Source organism: Lemur catta, chromosome 10 (genome assembly GCF_020740605.2).
Source record: "Lemur catta isolate mLemCat1 chromosome 10, mLemCat1.pri, whole genome shotgun sequence".
Taxonomy (NCBI): Eukaryota; Metazoa; Chordata; class Mammalia; order Primates; family Lemuridae; genus Lemur; species Lemur catta.
The window spans coordinates 22,525,517-22,540,703 of record NC_059137.1 but is presented as its reverse complement, the minus strand read 5'-3'; the positions used below and the strand labels follow the sequence as shown (position 1 = coordinate 22,540,703).

The 15,187-nt window shown below is 43.4% G+C and overlaps 1 protein-coding gene across 3 annotated transcripts in view; it reads right to left on the bottom strand.

Annotated features, from left to right (window-relative positions):
* Positions 1-14,641, bottom strand: part of ECPAS (Ecm29 proteasome adaptor and scaffold) — a 107,534-nt gene extending 92,893 nt beyond the window's left edge. Inside the window, exon 1 of one of the 3 annotated variants that reach the window (XM_045563640.1) lies at positions 14,361-14,641. In XM_045563640.1, the coding sequence (XP_045419596.1) occupies positions 14,361-14,382 (22 nt within the window). In that variant the 5' untranslated portion in view covers positions 14,383-14,641. Of the gene's footprint in view, positions 1-5,815; positions 5,920-13,743; positions 13,922-14,360 lie in introns of those variants that run through there. The other 2 variants (XM_045563638.1, XM_045563639.1) reach the window with 2 other exon arrangements.
* Positions 14,642-15,187: the final 546 nt, after the last annotated feature.

The following is a 15,187-nucleotide window of genomic DNA, read 5'->3' as shown; positions in this document are numbered from 1 at the left end:
ATGAATTACTTGTGTGAATTAGAAATGAAAAAATGGTTATTTCTCAGTGACAAGTTTCAAATTTTTTTAAGGTTGCTTACATTTTCTACAAAGAATATTATTTTCATGAATATGAGAGTAAATTTTAAAATGTACATCAGGTTAGAGGTCTTATGGAGAAGCTGAGATTGAAAGGAATGCTGAAAATACCTAGGCCACTGCTCATCACATCATAAATTAATTATTAATAATAATCTAAAGCTACAGGGTATTTTAAGACAGATCTGTCAAGTTACCATAGAAATATACCAGACTGTAATGACATTTACTTTCATCTGATTCACATATATATATATATATATATATACATCATAGTTACAAATCAGCTTCCTGTGGCCTTTTGAGCCTCAGAAAACCATCGTGAGGTACAGACATTGTCTGCATTTATAGATGAAAAACTGACACTTGTGACCTGATTTGCCAAAGATCATCAAGTTAATGAGACACACAATCATAAGTTGAACCCAAAGAGGATTTTCCTCTCCAAGTACACAACAGAACACAGTACCTCCCTATAAAATACTGTCTGCTGAAGTAGGTGGCATTAGCTCAAATTTACAGATAAGAAAACAGCTGAGAAAACATTCTATTGACCAAGATTACAAAGCTACCAGGTGGCAGGGCTAAGATTCAAACCCTAGGCATGGCCGGGGCGCGGTGGCTCACACCCGTAATCCTAGCACTCTGGGAGGCTGAGGCAGGAGGATCACTTGAGATCAGCAGTTCGATACCAGCCTGAGCAAGAGCGAGAGCCCTTCTCTACTAAAAATAGGAAAAAATTAGCCAGGTAACTAAAAATAGAAAAAATTAGCCGGGCATGATGGCCTGCACCTATATTCCCAGCTACTTGGGAGGCTAAGGCAGGAGGCTCACTTAAGCCCAGGAGTTTGAGGTTGCTGTGAGCTAGGCTGACACCCCAGCACTACAGCCTGGGCAACAGCGTGAGACTCTGTCACAAAAAAAAAAAAAAAAAATCCCTAGGCAATCCAATTCCAAATTCAACGCTCCTTCCAGCATACTAAATTATAGCATGGTTTAAGCAAAGAAAAGTGGGTGGAGAAGACACTGAAAGCTTACTAGACAACTATGTACAACATGACTTTGTACCCTGACCACAGCCAAAGTGTCAGGGGTGGGTCCCTAACACAATTCATCCCTTCCTCAGAGATTCAGAATTGAAACCAGTCAAGCCTCCTTTAAGTGCCTGGACTATAAGAGTAAGCTCACAGATGACATGGGCACCTTTAGCCTGTCCATGGAGCACAAAATCAGAGGAAGTTGGTCTGAATAAAGAAAGGCAAGGAGGCACTGAGAGGAGAAGCTGGAAGAAAATCTGAAAGACTTCTAGTCTCTAGTTCCAAACCCCTCCTGAAGGTCCCTTTTGGTTCCATACGACGCCCTGATTCTTCATACATGTCCCATTTTTGCTTAAGCCAGCTTACAACTGGGTCCAAATAAAATTGGAAGGTCTTTGCCAAGAAGAAAAAAAGACATACCTCCAAGAGTCCATTAAAAAAATAAGCAGCTATCACATGCCCAGGGTGAAACATCAGATCAGAGTGGGCCAATATAGGCCTGGGGACCATCTCAACCATGCACCCAGCCACTCCCCAACAGCCATCCAAATCCCAAAAGCTTCTTGAGTATACTGTAAATTCTCCTGACCCAATTTTTTTGAGCAAGCAAGTCACTAAACGAGAAATACTCTCTCACCCTCTCCAGACTACTCCATCTCCATACATCCAAGATCCAGCTCAACTACCACATGCTGGGTGACCATGTGTACCCATATGTGTGTGTGCACACGCACACACCTCCCTCTCATCCTGGCCCTATGGACTCCCACCGACCTTTCCTGTACTTCCCCTGGCTGGCCTCATTATCTTTTGCTGTATGTCATGTAACTGTCCAGTCTTCCCTTCCCTAGACCATAGCAGCAATTTGAGGTGTGATATGAATCTGACTCCACCTGACTGCCTACTCATGTCTCCAACTGCCCTAGTGGAGAAACTGTGACTTAGTGGTCTCTTTGTGTCCCAGTACAACTCAATGCTATACAGGGAGCAGTTGTTCAAATACTTGGTTTTTTGTTGTTGTTTTGGGTTTTTTTTTGTTTTTTGTTTTTTTTTCCGAGACAAGAGTTTCACTCTGTTGCCTGGGCTAGAGTGCCATGGCATCAGCCTAGCTCACAGCAATCTCAAACTCCTGGGCTCAAGCAATCCTCCTGCCTCAACCTCCCCAGCAGCTGGGACTACAGGTGCTCACCACCATACCCATCTAATTTTTTTTGTTTCTATTTTTAATTGCTTGACTAATTTTTTCTATTTTTAGTAGAGATGGGGTCTCACTCTTGCTGGTCTCAAACTCCTGACTTCAAGCGATCCCCCTGTCTTGGCCTCCCAGAGTGCTAGGATCACAGGCATGAGCCACGACGCCCGGCCGCTCATATACTTGTTGAATGCATCAAATATCAATTCCTCATGCATTAGAATACCTATTAAGAAGTTTATACATCTATTATAACATCTACAGCAAGGGAAAGGAGGGAATTGGTGGTAATTTATAAAATACCTGGCATCACAATCTCTTGGAAAAGGGACTAGATTTTTATTTTTATTTATTTTTTTTTTTGAGACAGAGTCTCCCTCTGTTGCCCTGGCTAGAGTGAGTGCCGTGGCATCAGCCTAGCTCACAGCAACCTCAAACTCCTGGGCTTAAGCGATCCTATGCCTCAGCCTCCCGAGTAGCTGAGACTACAGGCATGCGCCACCATGCCCAGCTAATTTTTATATACATATATATATATATATATATATATATTTTTTTTTTTTTTTTTTTAGTTGGCCAGATAATTTCTTTCTATTTTTAGTAGAGACGGGGTCTTGCTCTTGCTCAGGCTGGTCTCGAACTCCTGAGCTCAAGCGATCCACCCGCCTCGGCCTCCCAGAGTGCTAGGATTACAGGCGTGAGCCACTGCGCCCGGCCTAGACTAGATGTTTTTGATGCCATGACAAGTGCTCAGGGGTTTTAAAAAATTAAAAAGAAAGATTCCTGAAGGTCCAGTTGTGTGACAAAACTATTCTGCTCCAAACCAGGATGGGTGCAGCAGTTCTGCAGAGGGAAGGAGAGAAGAAAAGACAGAGAGGGGACCAGTGAAAGGGCAGAAAAATTAAGCACTCTTACAGCAACTTCTTTCCCTATGACTCCCAAATCTTCAGGAGTTAACTCCTGAAATGCTTGGGAAAGGGAGAGAGAAAGAAAGAGAGAGAGAGAGAGAGAGAGAGAGAGAGAGAGAGAGAGAGAGAGAGTGTGTGTGTGTGTGTGTGTGTGTGTGTGTGCGCGCGTGCTTGGGAAAGGGAGAGAGAAAGAAAGAGAGTGTGTGTGTGTGTGTGTGTGTGTGTGTGTGTGTGTGTACGTGTGTAAACCAATGAAACAGGTGGATTTCATGTCCAAGCTGTCATGGTTGGAACCAAAGCAACATTTTCAGAAATGGGAGCCCAGAAACTAAGAAAAGCATATGGAATTAAATTACAGGAAATTCACAGAACTTGGAAATGTCAGGCTAGAGGATAGGGAAGAGAATGAGCACCTCTGGACTTTGACAATCACTGCAATTAGGAGTTTACCCTGGCTGGCATCTAGATTTGTATGTAATACTCAATATTCTGTGGTAGATCAATCCTGTGAATTATAAATCTAACCAGGTACTAATTGGTAAAGTCCCCTTCAACTATTTGGTTCCTAAATACCATTTCAATTCACCAAAAGCCACTGTAATATCTGGCAAAATCTAAGTGAGGCCAGCAGGATGCTTCTGTAAGAACTAATGTCTAGAAATTTACTCCTCCATGTTTTTAAATACAGGGTTGCCCCCAACCCCCAGCCTTTTGAAGGAACTCATTAAATGAAAATGAACTAAAAAGGAGAATGTCAAGTAGTCCAGCAGTGAAGACAAATATAATAAGTTGGGGGTGGGGAGATCCATTCCCAGAAAGAGACAATCCATCATGGTTCTTGTGGGAGTTGCCTGGTTCCAGCCAGGGCAGCCCAAGGGGCAGCAATGAGAACCTTCACAGGTAATGAGGTCCTGAGCAGGAGGTCCCTGCGGATGCACTCCCTGCTAGTAACCGTGCTCCCAGAACTAAGGCAATCAGACAGATCATCTTCCTGTCCCCCCGAGTCTGACAGTCTGCCCCCATTCCCCAGGACCCAGACATATGCCCCAAACAGGAAGCCCCTGCCTCTGGATGTACTAGTGACTAGGCCCTTTAAGAGTCTTTCTTCCCCTGCCACTTCTGAAGTCCCCCTACCAACCCCGCATAAGCCCATAACAAGGCTGCCTCTCCCTGCTCACATTGCCCCACCCCAGCCCCATCACTGCCCTCTCCTCCCACCACCCACACAGGAAGGGAGAGAAGTCACAGTGGTAGCCTGGCAGGGTTGGGCCAGGTGACAAGACAGCAGTCCTCATCTGTACCCTAGACTTCATGAGTAAGTGCCAGACTCCTGACACACTGAGGTCCACAAACATTCCCACCCCCCAAGGAGGCCCTTTCCCCCAAAGACTGCAGCTGGCAGACACCCAGTTAGAAATCAGTTTTACTAGGTGATGAGCAGAGGATTACTTCAGCTTATGAAAGCTGGCTCAGAGGAGATAATATACACAATGCAAGAGTTGAGATTGCATAAAAGTCAAATGTACAATAGTTAAGATCCACCCAAAATAGCTAATTACTTAGAAGAACAATGCTCATTTGGATGTGTATGTTGTTCTTTATTTAAGTCACTACCCTAGAATTTGTGGTTTGACCTGCTTGCCTTCAACATATCATAATGATACTAACATGTTGATCACAGTCCCAAAAGCTCTAAGAGTTAGACAATCCTCATTGTTCTTCTAAACAATTCTTCCAAATCTCCCAATTTTCCATTTCTCTACACTTTTAAGAAATATATGTGAAATAGCAAAAGTCAATCAAAATGTAGTCTAAAGTTGAATTCTGGATTATAAAATATTCCATCACTCAAAATTCCACCTAAATGAATTAAGATATCATACACCATCATCAGCAATATACACACCAAAAAACAGTAGAATGCAGTGGAGAAAGGAGTTAAATTAGTTAAATTACAAGACAGCACCAAAATGCAATTTTGGATTGAAGCTACAAAATCCCAGGTACTCAAGGAATATTGAGTCCTTGGTATCACAGAATCATAATCTGAATTTACAGAGTTTCAATCAAAGGACCATCCAATATCACCCAAGAGTGAAACTGACACCATATTCTTGTTCTGCCTTAGAATGAAGTAGAATTAAATGGCTTTTTAAAAAATCACAATCACAATGGCAGAATTAGGAATATCCCATTACCATAGATGATACCTCCTTCAATATCTCTTTCACAAATAAAACAAGTAACTCCATGATGACATTCTTTGGAGCATGCAAAATGATTTTTTGTGGTTGTAGCAGACAATGTTACTTATAAACTATCCCTGTCTTTTCTTTGTGCACACTGCTAAATAACAGCTTTAAGTTTTGTTAAATTTTATCTTTTTCTTCTTCTTTGATAATTTTTTTAATCATCACAGAGAATAGAGGTTGCAGGCATATACAAACTAACATGAACTTCACTGATTCTCTCAGGACAGCAGGAAAAGGAAAAAACCCATGAAGATCTGGGGGGGGGAATTACTACCTGATAACCTACACATTTTTAAATGCTGCCACAAAAAAAAAGCGCACACATCCTAAGGAACTGAATCTACTAACCTCTACAATCAATGTGATACATGGTTTATCCAATCTTGGCAAAAATCCTCTGGATCACCAATGGTTTGTTCATCCACTCGTACATATGCAATTGTATAAAGAATCTATTATTTAGAACACCAAAAAAAATACAATTAAAAGACATACGCATAGCTACCATTTCAAGAAAAAAATAAGCATCTTTCATTTCTTGCTAAGATCTTTGATGCTCTGCTTTGCAAATTCAGTACACAGGAAAAAATTATAATGATTACCAAATTTAGGAAAGAATAAGGAATATATCCATAGATAGAATTTATTCAGAACATGCTAATGCTTCAAAAAATACACTGAAGACTAAAAAAGCTCCAATACCAATATAACATATATTTTATCATATATGTATGTGTATATATATCATAAACATATAAAATCTTACATTAAACTTAGAAGTATCTGAATTATACAATATTTTACAAGAAGAGTGTTAGTGTGTATACATGTTATTAGCATATTATAACTGAGAATGGTTAATAGTCATAACGCCGGTAGCCTTTGACCTCTCAGCATTCCTTATCTTCTTTCCTGGCTCTTTGTCTTCTCACTCCTAAATAGGCACAGCCCCCAGATGGCTGTCCTCTGGACAATCTGTCCATTCCCATAACTGCACCATCATTCCCACACTCTTCCAAACTTCAGAACCCACACACCTGCAATTCATGTGCCAAACACTATGCCAAGTTCTTAACATGCATTATATCTTCCCATTCTTGTAACAATCCTGTAAGATACGTTTTGTTTTTATCTCATTTTACAAATGAGAAAACCAAGGACCCAGAAGTTAGATCTCTTGTTTGAGGCCACTAAAAAGTGGCAGAGCCAGAATTCATAACCCAGCTCTGACTCCAATTCCAGAGGTTTTAGCCACTATTCAAAACAGTCTCCAAGGCTGGGCAAGGTTCATGCCAACAATCTCAGCACTTTGGGAGGCCAAGGAGGGAGGATCACTTGAGCCCAGAAGATTGAGACCAGCCTGGGCAACACAGCAAGACCCCATCTCTACAAAAAAATTTTTTAAAAATAGCTGGGTATGGTGGCACCCACCTGTAGTCCCACCTTGGGAAGCTGAGGCAGGAGGATGACTGGAGCCAAGGAGTTCAAGACTGTAGTGAGCCAAGATCACACCATTGTGCTCCAGCCTGGGTAACAGAGTAAGACTCTCTTTAAAAAAAAGTCTCCCTAAACAGCTCCACACAGGTGCCTCAGTAATTCAACCCATTCATCAACAAATAATTTATTTGTTGAAAACAAACCTATTCCCTCTTTTACTCCACCTCCCTAAATCTTTTTGGAGGCTACACTCTTCCCTATTCCTTCACCTTCACCACCACCACCACCACCCCTCACCCCCTGCCGTCTCCCAGGTTAGATTCTTGGAATCATCTCTAACTCCTCCCCCTCTTTAATAACCCTCATCTACTTAACCCATAATTTCTGCCTATTTTAGGGATTCTAGATTATATTACCTCCTTGACAGATCCACTTCCACTGCCCCAATTCAGACCCTAAGTTTCATTTAACTTGGCCACTGTGATACCCTCCTAATTGGACTTGCTGTTCTTGGTTCTCTGGATCCTTATGATCAATGTTACGCCACTGCCACCTGTCATCCTTATAAAACAGATCTGCTCATGTTACATCCCAGCTTAAAAGCCTCTGATGGTTCTCTCCTGCCTAGAGAACAAAGTCCAAACTGTGTTGGCATTTCTACAACACGCTGGTCCCAATCTATCTTCCCAGCGTCATCTGCTATTGCCCCCCATACCAAAAATAATAATAATAATCTATATAGAGCTTAATTGTTTATACAGTGCATTTTCACATACATTAATCCTAACAACACTATGAGTGCTTCCTGCCATCCCAATTTTACGAGAAAGACACTGAGACTTGGGAAGGGAAGATAATTTGCTCAAGATCTCAAATCATAAAAGCCACATGGGCCAAGTCTCAAACTACAAAGCTCATCTCCTTGCCCAGTACTTCACACACCATAACACCCCCATTCCCATAATATCAGACGTATTCAGCTTTTTCTAAAAACACACATCATTTTCCTACCCCCATGTAGGAGCTCAAGCTATTGTTCTTTTAGCCTGGAATGCTATTCTCATTCCTTGAGGTTTCCAAAGAACTGTTAAGGTACTTTTCGGTACCTAACTTTTAGGTACATGCTTTGTTTTAGTTATTTATATTTATATAGAAATCTGTCTCTACACTCAAGTATAAGCCCTCTGAGGACAGGACCATAAGTTATTCACTCAATTTTAAAAGTCTGCTTATTGAATTGAAAAATGTGTGGGTAAAACAAGCCATATAAGATGGCAAGTATCAAGGCAGTGACTGGCCAGGCCTGAAATGAGAGCTCAGCAATTAGGATCAAACCATCTGAGAACACTGGCAGTGCCTACGATTTTAACATCTATCTTCTGAACAAGGTCAATGACCTAGTGCCAATTATTCTCATTGACATTGGCCTTTATTAAATATCACAGTTTACTGTAAGCATAATTCAAAACAGAACGGGGTAGAGGTGAAAAATTAGAATTAAAGTTAATAAAAAATAGAAATAACATTGTCATTTTCTATTTTAACTTTCTAACTTGGTTAAGTAACCAAAATTTGAATGCTACAGGCTTGACTTAGCCTTTCTACAAAGATCAGCTCAGCAGCATGTATGCATGCCTGTCATTACAGCAATCATCTCCTTGGGGCTATTTCAGAATGCCCACAGCATCATGCTCAGCTACACACCTACACACACAGCAGCCCATCTCTCCACCCTCTAAGAGAGCCACTAGGATTCTTGGCACTAGCAGAGGCTCTCAGAAGATATCTGACATGTTGACTATCTGGACAACTTTTGCAACTGAACTAAGCTTTAAGATTACAGGGTATGGCCGGGTGCTGTGGCTCACGCCTGTAAACCTAGCACTCTGGGAGGCCGAGGCGGGAGGATTGCTTGAGCTCAGGAGTTCGAGACCAGCCTGAGCAAGAGCAAGACCCCGTCTCTACTAAAAATAGAAAGAAATCATATGGACAACTAAAAATATATAGAAAAAATTAGCCAGGCATGGTGGCACATGCCTGTAGTCCCAGCTATTTGGGAGGCTGAGGCAGGAGGATGGTTTGAGCCCAGGAATTTGAGGTTGCTGTGAGCTAGGCTGACACCACGACACTCTAGCCCAGGCAACAGAGTGAGACTCTGTCTCAAAAAAAAAAAAAAAAAAAAAAAGATTACAGGCTGTCGCTCCCTCATGAGTTGTCCTTATCCCAAAGAAGATCAGAGTCTAAGGATGCCTTATAATTATAAAGCCCAGAATACAAAACCACTAAACAGCTGACCAGGTGAAAAGTCTCAAATGCTTCCTTTCCTCTGTTAGAAATCTCTCTACCAGCTGCTGAAACACAACTATAAAACTATAATGTCAACTTTTTCATGGACTGGTAGAAGATAATATTAGAAAAAACCTAGTCAGCTGCATGCCCTACATTGAATTTCATTTCATTTGCAACAGTTTTATAATCACTGTAAATATAAAGAAAGAAAGCTACAAACTCTAACCTTAAATAATTTACAAACTAGATTTTAGAACAGCCTATGATAGAATTGTTCTCTTTTTTAGCACCTTATCCAAACATCTAGTATGTTCTATTCAACAGACATCAGAATATTGCCACATTTCATACACTACAGGAGATTCTTTCTAGACACTAGCAAGACATTAAAAAAAAAAAAAGAAAGCTACCTTAATCTTGTTATAAACCAAGTATTCTCCCTTACAGGAAGATAATACAGTAGTAGAGCCGAATTAATAAATTTTCAGAATCAGAGAATCTGAGTTCAAGCCCTAACTCCGTATAATGAAGGTAGCTCTACTACTGAAACAATAATAGTACCAAACTGTTGTGAGGCTTCAATCAGTTAATACCTACAAAGCGCTCAATAAACATTAGCCTTACTATTATTATTCTATTACAATCACCTGACTCAAAGTGAGGATTACATGAGGTTTGTGAAAGGATAACAAATTCTAACAAATCTCAACCCAAGACCAACCATCCCACCTATCTTTGGGCAACTTTCATGCTCAATGATACTACACCAAACAAAAAAAAGAAAAAAAAAAGGAAAGAAAGAAATAGAAGAGAAAGAGAGAGAGAGAGAGGGAAAGAAAGAGAGAAGGAAAGAAAAGAAAGAAAGAGAATATAAATGAAAAAGAAACCTAACAGTCAAATTCAATTCTGCTTCTCCTGCAAAGTGTGGTGGCAAATATAATTGAAAGTTGCCATAGATTTAATTTAAATTAACATGACATATATATTACTTCAAGTGCAAAAGTAAAAAATGTTAATTTGAAATCTATAGAAATGCAATGTGACCAGCCACACATCTCTAAATAACAGACCTGGAATCACAGATGATATGACATGATTATATAATCTTGATAATACTTTAGTATTATATGATTATTTATATATATATGTATATATCTTTGGTCCTTACATATCTGCTTACACATATTCTTCCTCTTCCTCAATAGTATAATAATTCCTTTGGTGGGCTTTCGTGTCTCTTTTGTCCCCAACAACAATAATAAACAACAGTGAAATCACTGGATTAAAGCAACCTCTAGCTGAGAATCTAGCCATGCATCCGACTTGAACTTTGCATCAGCATGAACACTTCATGGTACACACAGGTAATATGGCCTAAAGATGGATTAGGAGTATACACTAGAGTCTGACACCTGGGATCCAATTCCAACTCCACCATTTATTTGCTGTGGGGCCTGTGGGACCTAAGAAGCCTGTTTCTCACTCCATAAAACTGCAATAATTTTACTTACTTCTTAGGATTATTCTGAGGACTAAAAGAATATATGTGAAGCATTTAAAATAATGGTAGCACTAAAATATTTAGGAGTAGTGTTGATGTCACCAATTTACTTTAAAATGCATTACAAAATGTACTGAGTACTTAATGCCACTGAACTATACACTTAAAAATATTTAAGATGGTAAATTTTACATTCTGTGTATTTTATCACAATTTTAAATTAAGCAAAAGCAAAAAATTTTAACAATTTTTAAAAATCAGATTGAAAGATGGATATGATAGTTATTCCTAACTATCAACGGTACAATCTAGGTGGTGGGTATGTGAATGTTCACTTTCAACTTTTCTATATGTTTAAAGATTGCACAATAAAATGTTAGGTAAGAAAACAATGCTGACACCCAGTAGTTTGTTTTTATTATTATCTACTAGTCAGAAACAATAGCAAATATTCAGATAATGAGCTCCTTTTTTTTTTGGTGGAATTTTAAAAAGTACCTTCTACCAGCCATCTGCAATTTTATTATAGCCATACTGGAACTAAAAGTGGTTTATGCAAAACTTCTTAACCAGTATAGATGTACATGGTTTCAAGTTAATTTATTCTAAGGTACCAATTGCCAAGTATTTAATCTCTCCTAAAGAAATACAGAGACCAAGTCAACAGATATGAAATGTGCTTAGTGATTGATGATCTGACCAAACAAAACAATGGAAAGGCAAGGATTAGAACTATTTGCTCCTAACTTTCCATTAGCTGCTTAAACCAGTAAATTCCCTAACTACCCGCACCTTAACAGGTATGTGAATGTACAGGAGCACACTGCATATACACAAATGCTTCAGCCACTTTAGAATATCCAAGTCTTCCTCTAGTTTTTTCCCCTATTCCTACTGGTGATTCAGATTTTAACATCTTTAGTGCCACAACAGCAACTCAGACATTATGCAGTACAGCAATTTAAAAAATCAGACAGCCTCACACTTATCAGGATGGTTGCTTCTGAGAATAAGATAACAAGTGTTGGCCAGGATGTGAATAAACTGGAACCCTTCTGCACTGTTGGAGGGAATATAAAATGGCAGTCATTGCTGAAAACAGTATGGTAGTTTCTCAAAAAATTAAAAATAGAATTACCACATGATCTATCAATTCCATTTCTGCGTATATACCCAAAGGAATTTAAAGCAGGGTCTCAAAGAGATATTTGTACACCCATGTTCATAGCAGCAATATTCAAAATAGCTAAAATGTGGAAGCAACCCAAGTGTCCACAGACAGATGAATGGATAAGAAAATGTAGCATATACATACAAGAGAATATTACATAGCCTTGAAAAGGAAAGAAATTCTGACACATGCAACAACATGAATGAACTGAGGACATTAAATTTAAAAAAAGGCACAAAGAGATAAATACTGTATGACTCCATTTACACATGGTACCTAGAGTAGTCAAAAACATAGAAAGTAGAATGGTGGTTTCCATGGGTTAGGGAGAGGAAAGAATGGAGATTTGTTGTTTAATGGATACAGTTTCAGTTTTGCAAAATTTAAAGAATTCTGAAGATGGATAGTGGTAATGAATGCACAACAGTGTGAATGTACTTAATGCCCTTCAACTGTACACTTAAAAGTGGCTGAAATGGTAAATTTTATGTTATGTGTATTTTATCATAATAAAAAAAAGAAAATCAGGGAACTGAACTCAGAGGGCCTGGTGGTGCTCCCACTTGGAACTGACAGACAAGCAATCTATTAGCTGACTATTTCTAACCACACCATAAGACCTTGTCTACTCCGACTCTACCCTGCCCAGGCTCACACTGTTTACTTCAGCTTCAAAAAGAGCAAACAGTGCCCCTGCTCCACCAGTTCTGCGTCAAAGCAGCAACGAACTTAATCCCTCTACACCTGCCTCCTCTTTAAAACAAGGGTAATTCCTACCTATGTGCCTCACAAGGCTGTTATGAGAGCAAAAGTGAGATCATGTATATAAAAGAAGCTTTAAACTGGCAAGCACCAAAGAAACATAAATTATGTGTATAACTACTTTCATATGGAAATTCATTACAGGCTTTAACATAAGCTTCACAAAGCTTGCAACACCTCACCCATGCTTCATTCCATTTAAAACCCACATTATCCCCAAATAACACCTTTATTGTTTTTTCTATAAACTGAAGGGCAGCTTAAAAAAAACCTCAACCACCCAAAACGCAGTCAGAAACTACCTTACATGTCCTGTGAAAATTGGGTATTTATGACCCCAGCGTGGGGCTGCGGCTCCCCGGGACTACAGTTCCCACAAAGCATCGAGGCGAACCCGGAGGGCGGGCGGGGCGGCCTGGGACTCAGGGTGACCAACGCTCTCCCCGAATATGGATGGCAGTCCCCGGAAAATCGCAGTGTTTATGGTCGAATGTGCACTGACTCTCCTTTCTGAAAGCGCTGTCACCTCGTGGTTTCTCCTGCAGTTACCACGGCACCCCTCTCTGCCCTTCCTGCTCCACCTGAGGGTCACCGCCTATTCGTGACCCTTCAGCTGGTTTCTAGGGTGTCACAGAAAAACGCCTTCCCCGCCTTCCCATTTCCAGAACTCGCCCAACTGTCGGGACCGGGTGCCATGGCGGGATCAGACGGGACGGGCAGACACTGACCGTCACCCTGGGGCTCCGGCTCGTCCGCCAGCCCAGGCACTGCGGGTAGGGAGCTGGGCTCCCCCACCCCCGGGCCGGGGCGGATCGCGGGCAGAGGTGGCTCCGCCCGGGGCTCCGGTTTCAATTTCGCAACGTGACGGTGCAAACCTGAGGCCTACAATCGCCGGCGGCGGAGGCCCGCACCCCGCCCGCCCACCAGGCCCGAGCGCCCCAGCCCCCCAGCCCCCCGCACGCCGCGGCCGCCGCACGCCCACCCAGCCGGCCGGCCCGGGGGCGCAACGCGCTGCAACCCTACGGCCCGGCCCCGGCCGCCGCCCCCCGGCCCTGCGCGGCGCCCGCCGTGGCGCCGGCTCCGGCTCGCGGCCGCAGGGTCGGCCACGGCACTTACTCAGCTCATCCTGGGAGGCGGAGGCGGCGGCCGCAGCCATGTTGTGCCGGGGAGGGAGCGAAGGAGGGGCCGGGAGGGGGAGGGCGCGGACGGGGGGCTCGCGGTTCACGGTGCAGCGGGGGCCAGGAGCCGCCTCCGGTCACTCGCCGCGGTCCCCGCTGCGCCCCCGAGGCCCGCCCGGCGCCGCCTGCGTCCTCCGCGTTGCGAGCGTCGCTCTTCACCGCCCCCCGCAAGCTCGCGACTCCGGCGCTCCCGCAGCCCTGCGCCTCTGCGGAGCCGCCGCCGCCCTCTGTGCGGCCGAATCCCCGTGCGCCGGGCCGCGCGGCGGCTCTGCGACTCCGCGCCGCGCTCGCCCAACTCACGCCGGTTTTATATTTAGAAAGAGCTGAGCCATCCTCCCAGCGGCCCCCCCGCCGGGCCTCTCGCGCGCCCGCCCGCCCTCGCTCGCTCGCTCGCTCGCGGCTCGTCCTGCCCACCTGTCGCCGCCCGCCCCGCGAGCGCTCCCCGCGCGGACCCGGCACGCGGCGGCCTGCGCGGGCGGCCGGGCCTAGCCGCCCCGCCGCGCGCGGAGCAGGCTGCCGCGGCCCCGGCGCGGGCCGGACACACGGGCCTCTGACCTGAGTCCGAGCCAGTCTCCATCCTGGGGATGCTGCGCTCGGCGCCGCGGGGCGGGAGCCCAGGAGCGAGGCGTTTTTTCGGGCCGGGCCCCGAGAAGCCGCGCGCTGCAGTCCGCGAGGGGCTTGGCCGAGCTGGCCCAGGCTGCTTCGGCCAGGGAAGATCCTCGAGGCGAGGCCGAAGCTCCTTTTTAAAGGTTTGTGGCTGTCACGTTGGCTGGGCCCGACCTGAAGAAACACGCCTGTCCAAAGGAAGAGACGTGGACTCAGAAAAGTAGAGCCGGGTTCGGAGTCGGCGGGAGGAAGCCCCGCCCTGCGCCTCCCGCCGAACTTCTCGCCGGGGCGCTGACTCAGTCCCGGGCGAGCCCCGGCGCCGGAGCGGCCCCGGACGGGCCAGCAGTAAGGTGTAGGTTGCCGATGCTCAGGAGCGGGCCACCGAGCGAAGGAAACTCGCTAAGCTCTTCGCAAAGTTTCATGAACCAAGATTTGTAAAGTTCAAATTGAAGTATATGTGCTTATATTAATATGAGCTATTAAGATTTTGTTTGTTCAAATACCTTCGTTCTTTATGGTAACCAGAGTGATTAATTTTCGGTATATGGTTTTAACGTTATGCCTTCAGTTTGTCCGTGAGGTCACGTGCACTCCTAAACTGGAATTCAAATTAAGGGGTTGCGTAATTACTGTATTTTAAGTGACAGTACTGTCATAACAAATTAGGTACAAGATCAGATCTTCTCTCTCTCTTTTTTTTCTTTTTTGTTGGTGTAAGAGGAAGAAATCAAGATGCTACAATGTATTGAAATTGCATTTATTCCTAAAAGCGGAAA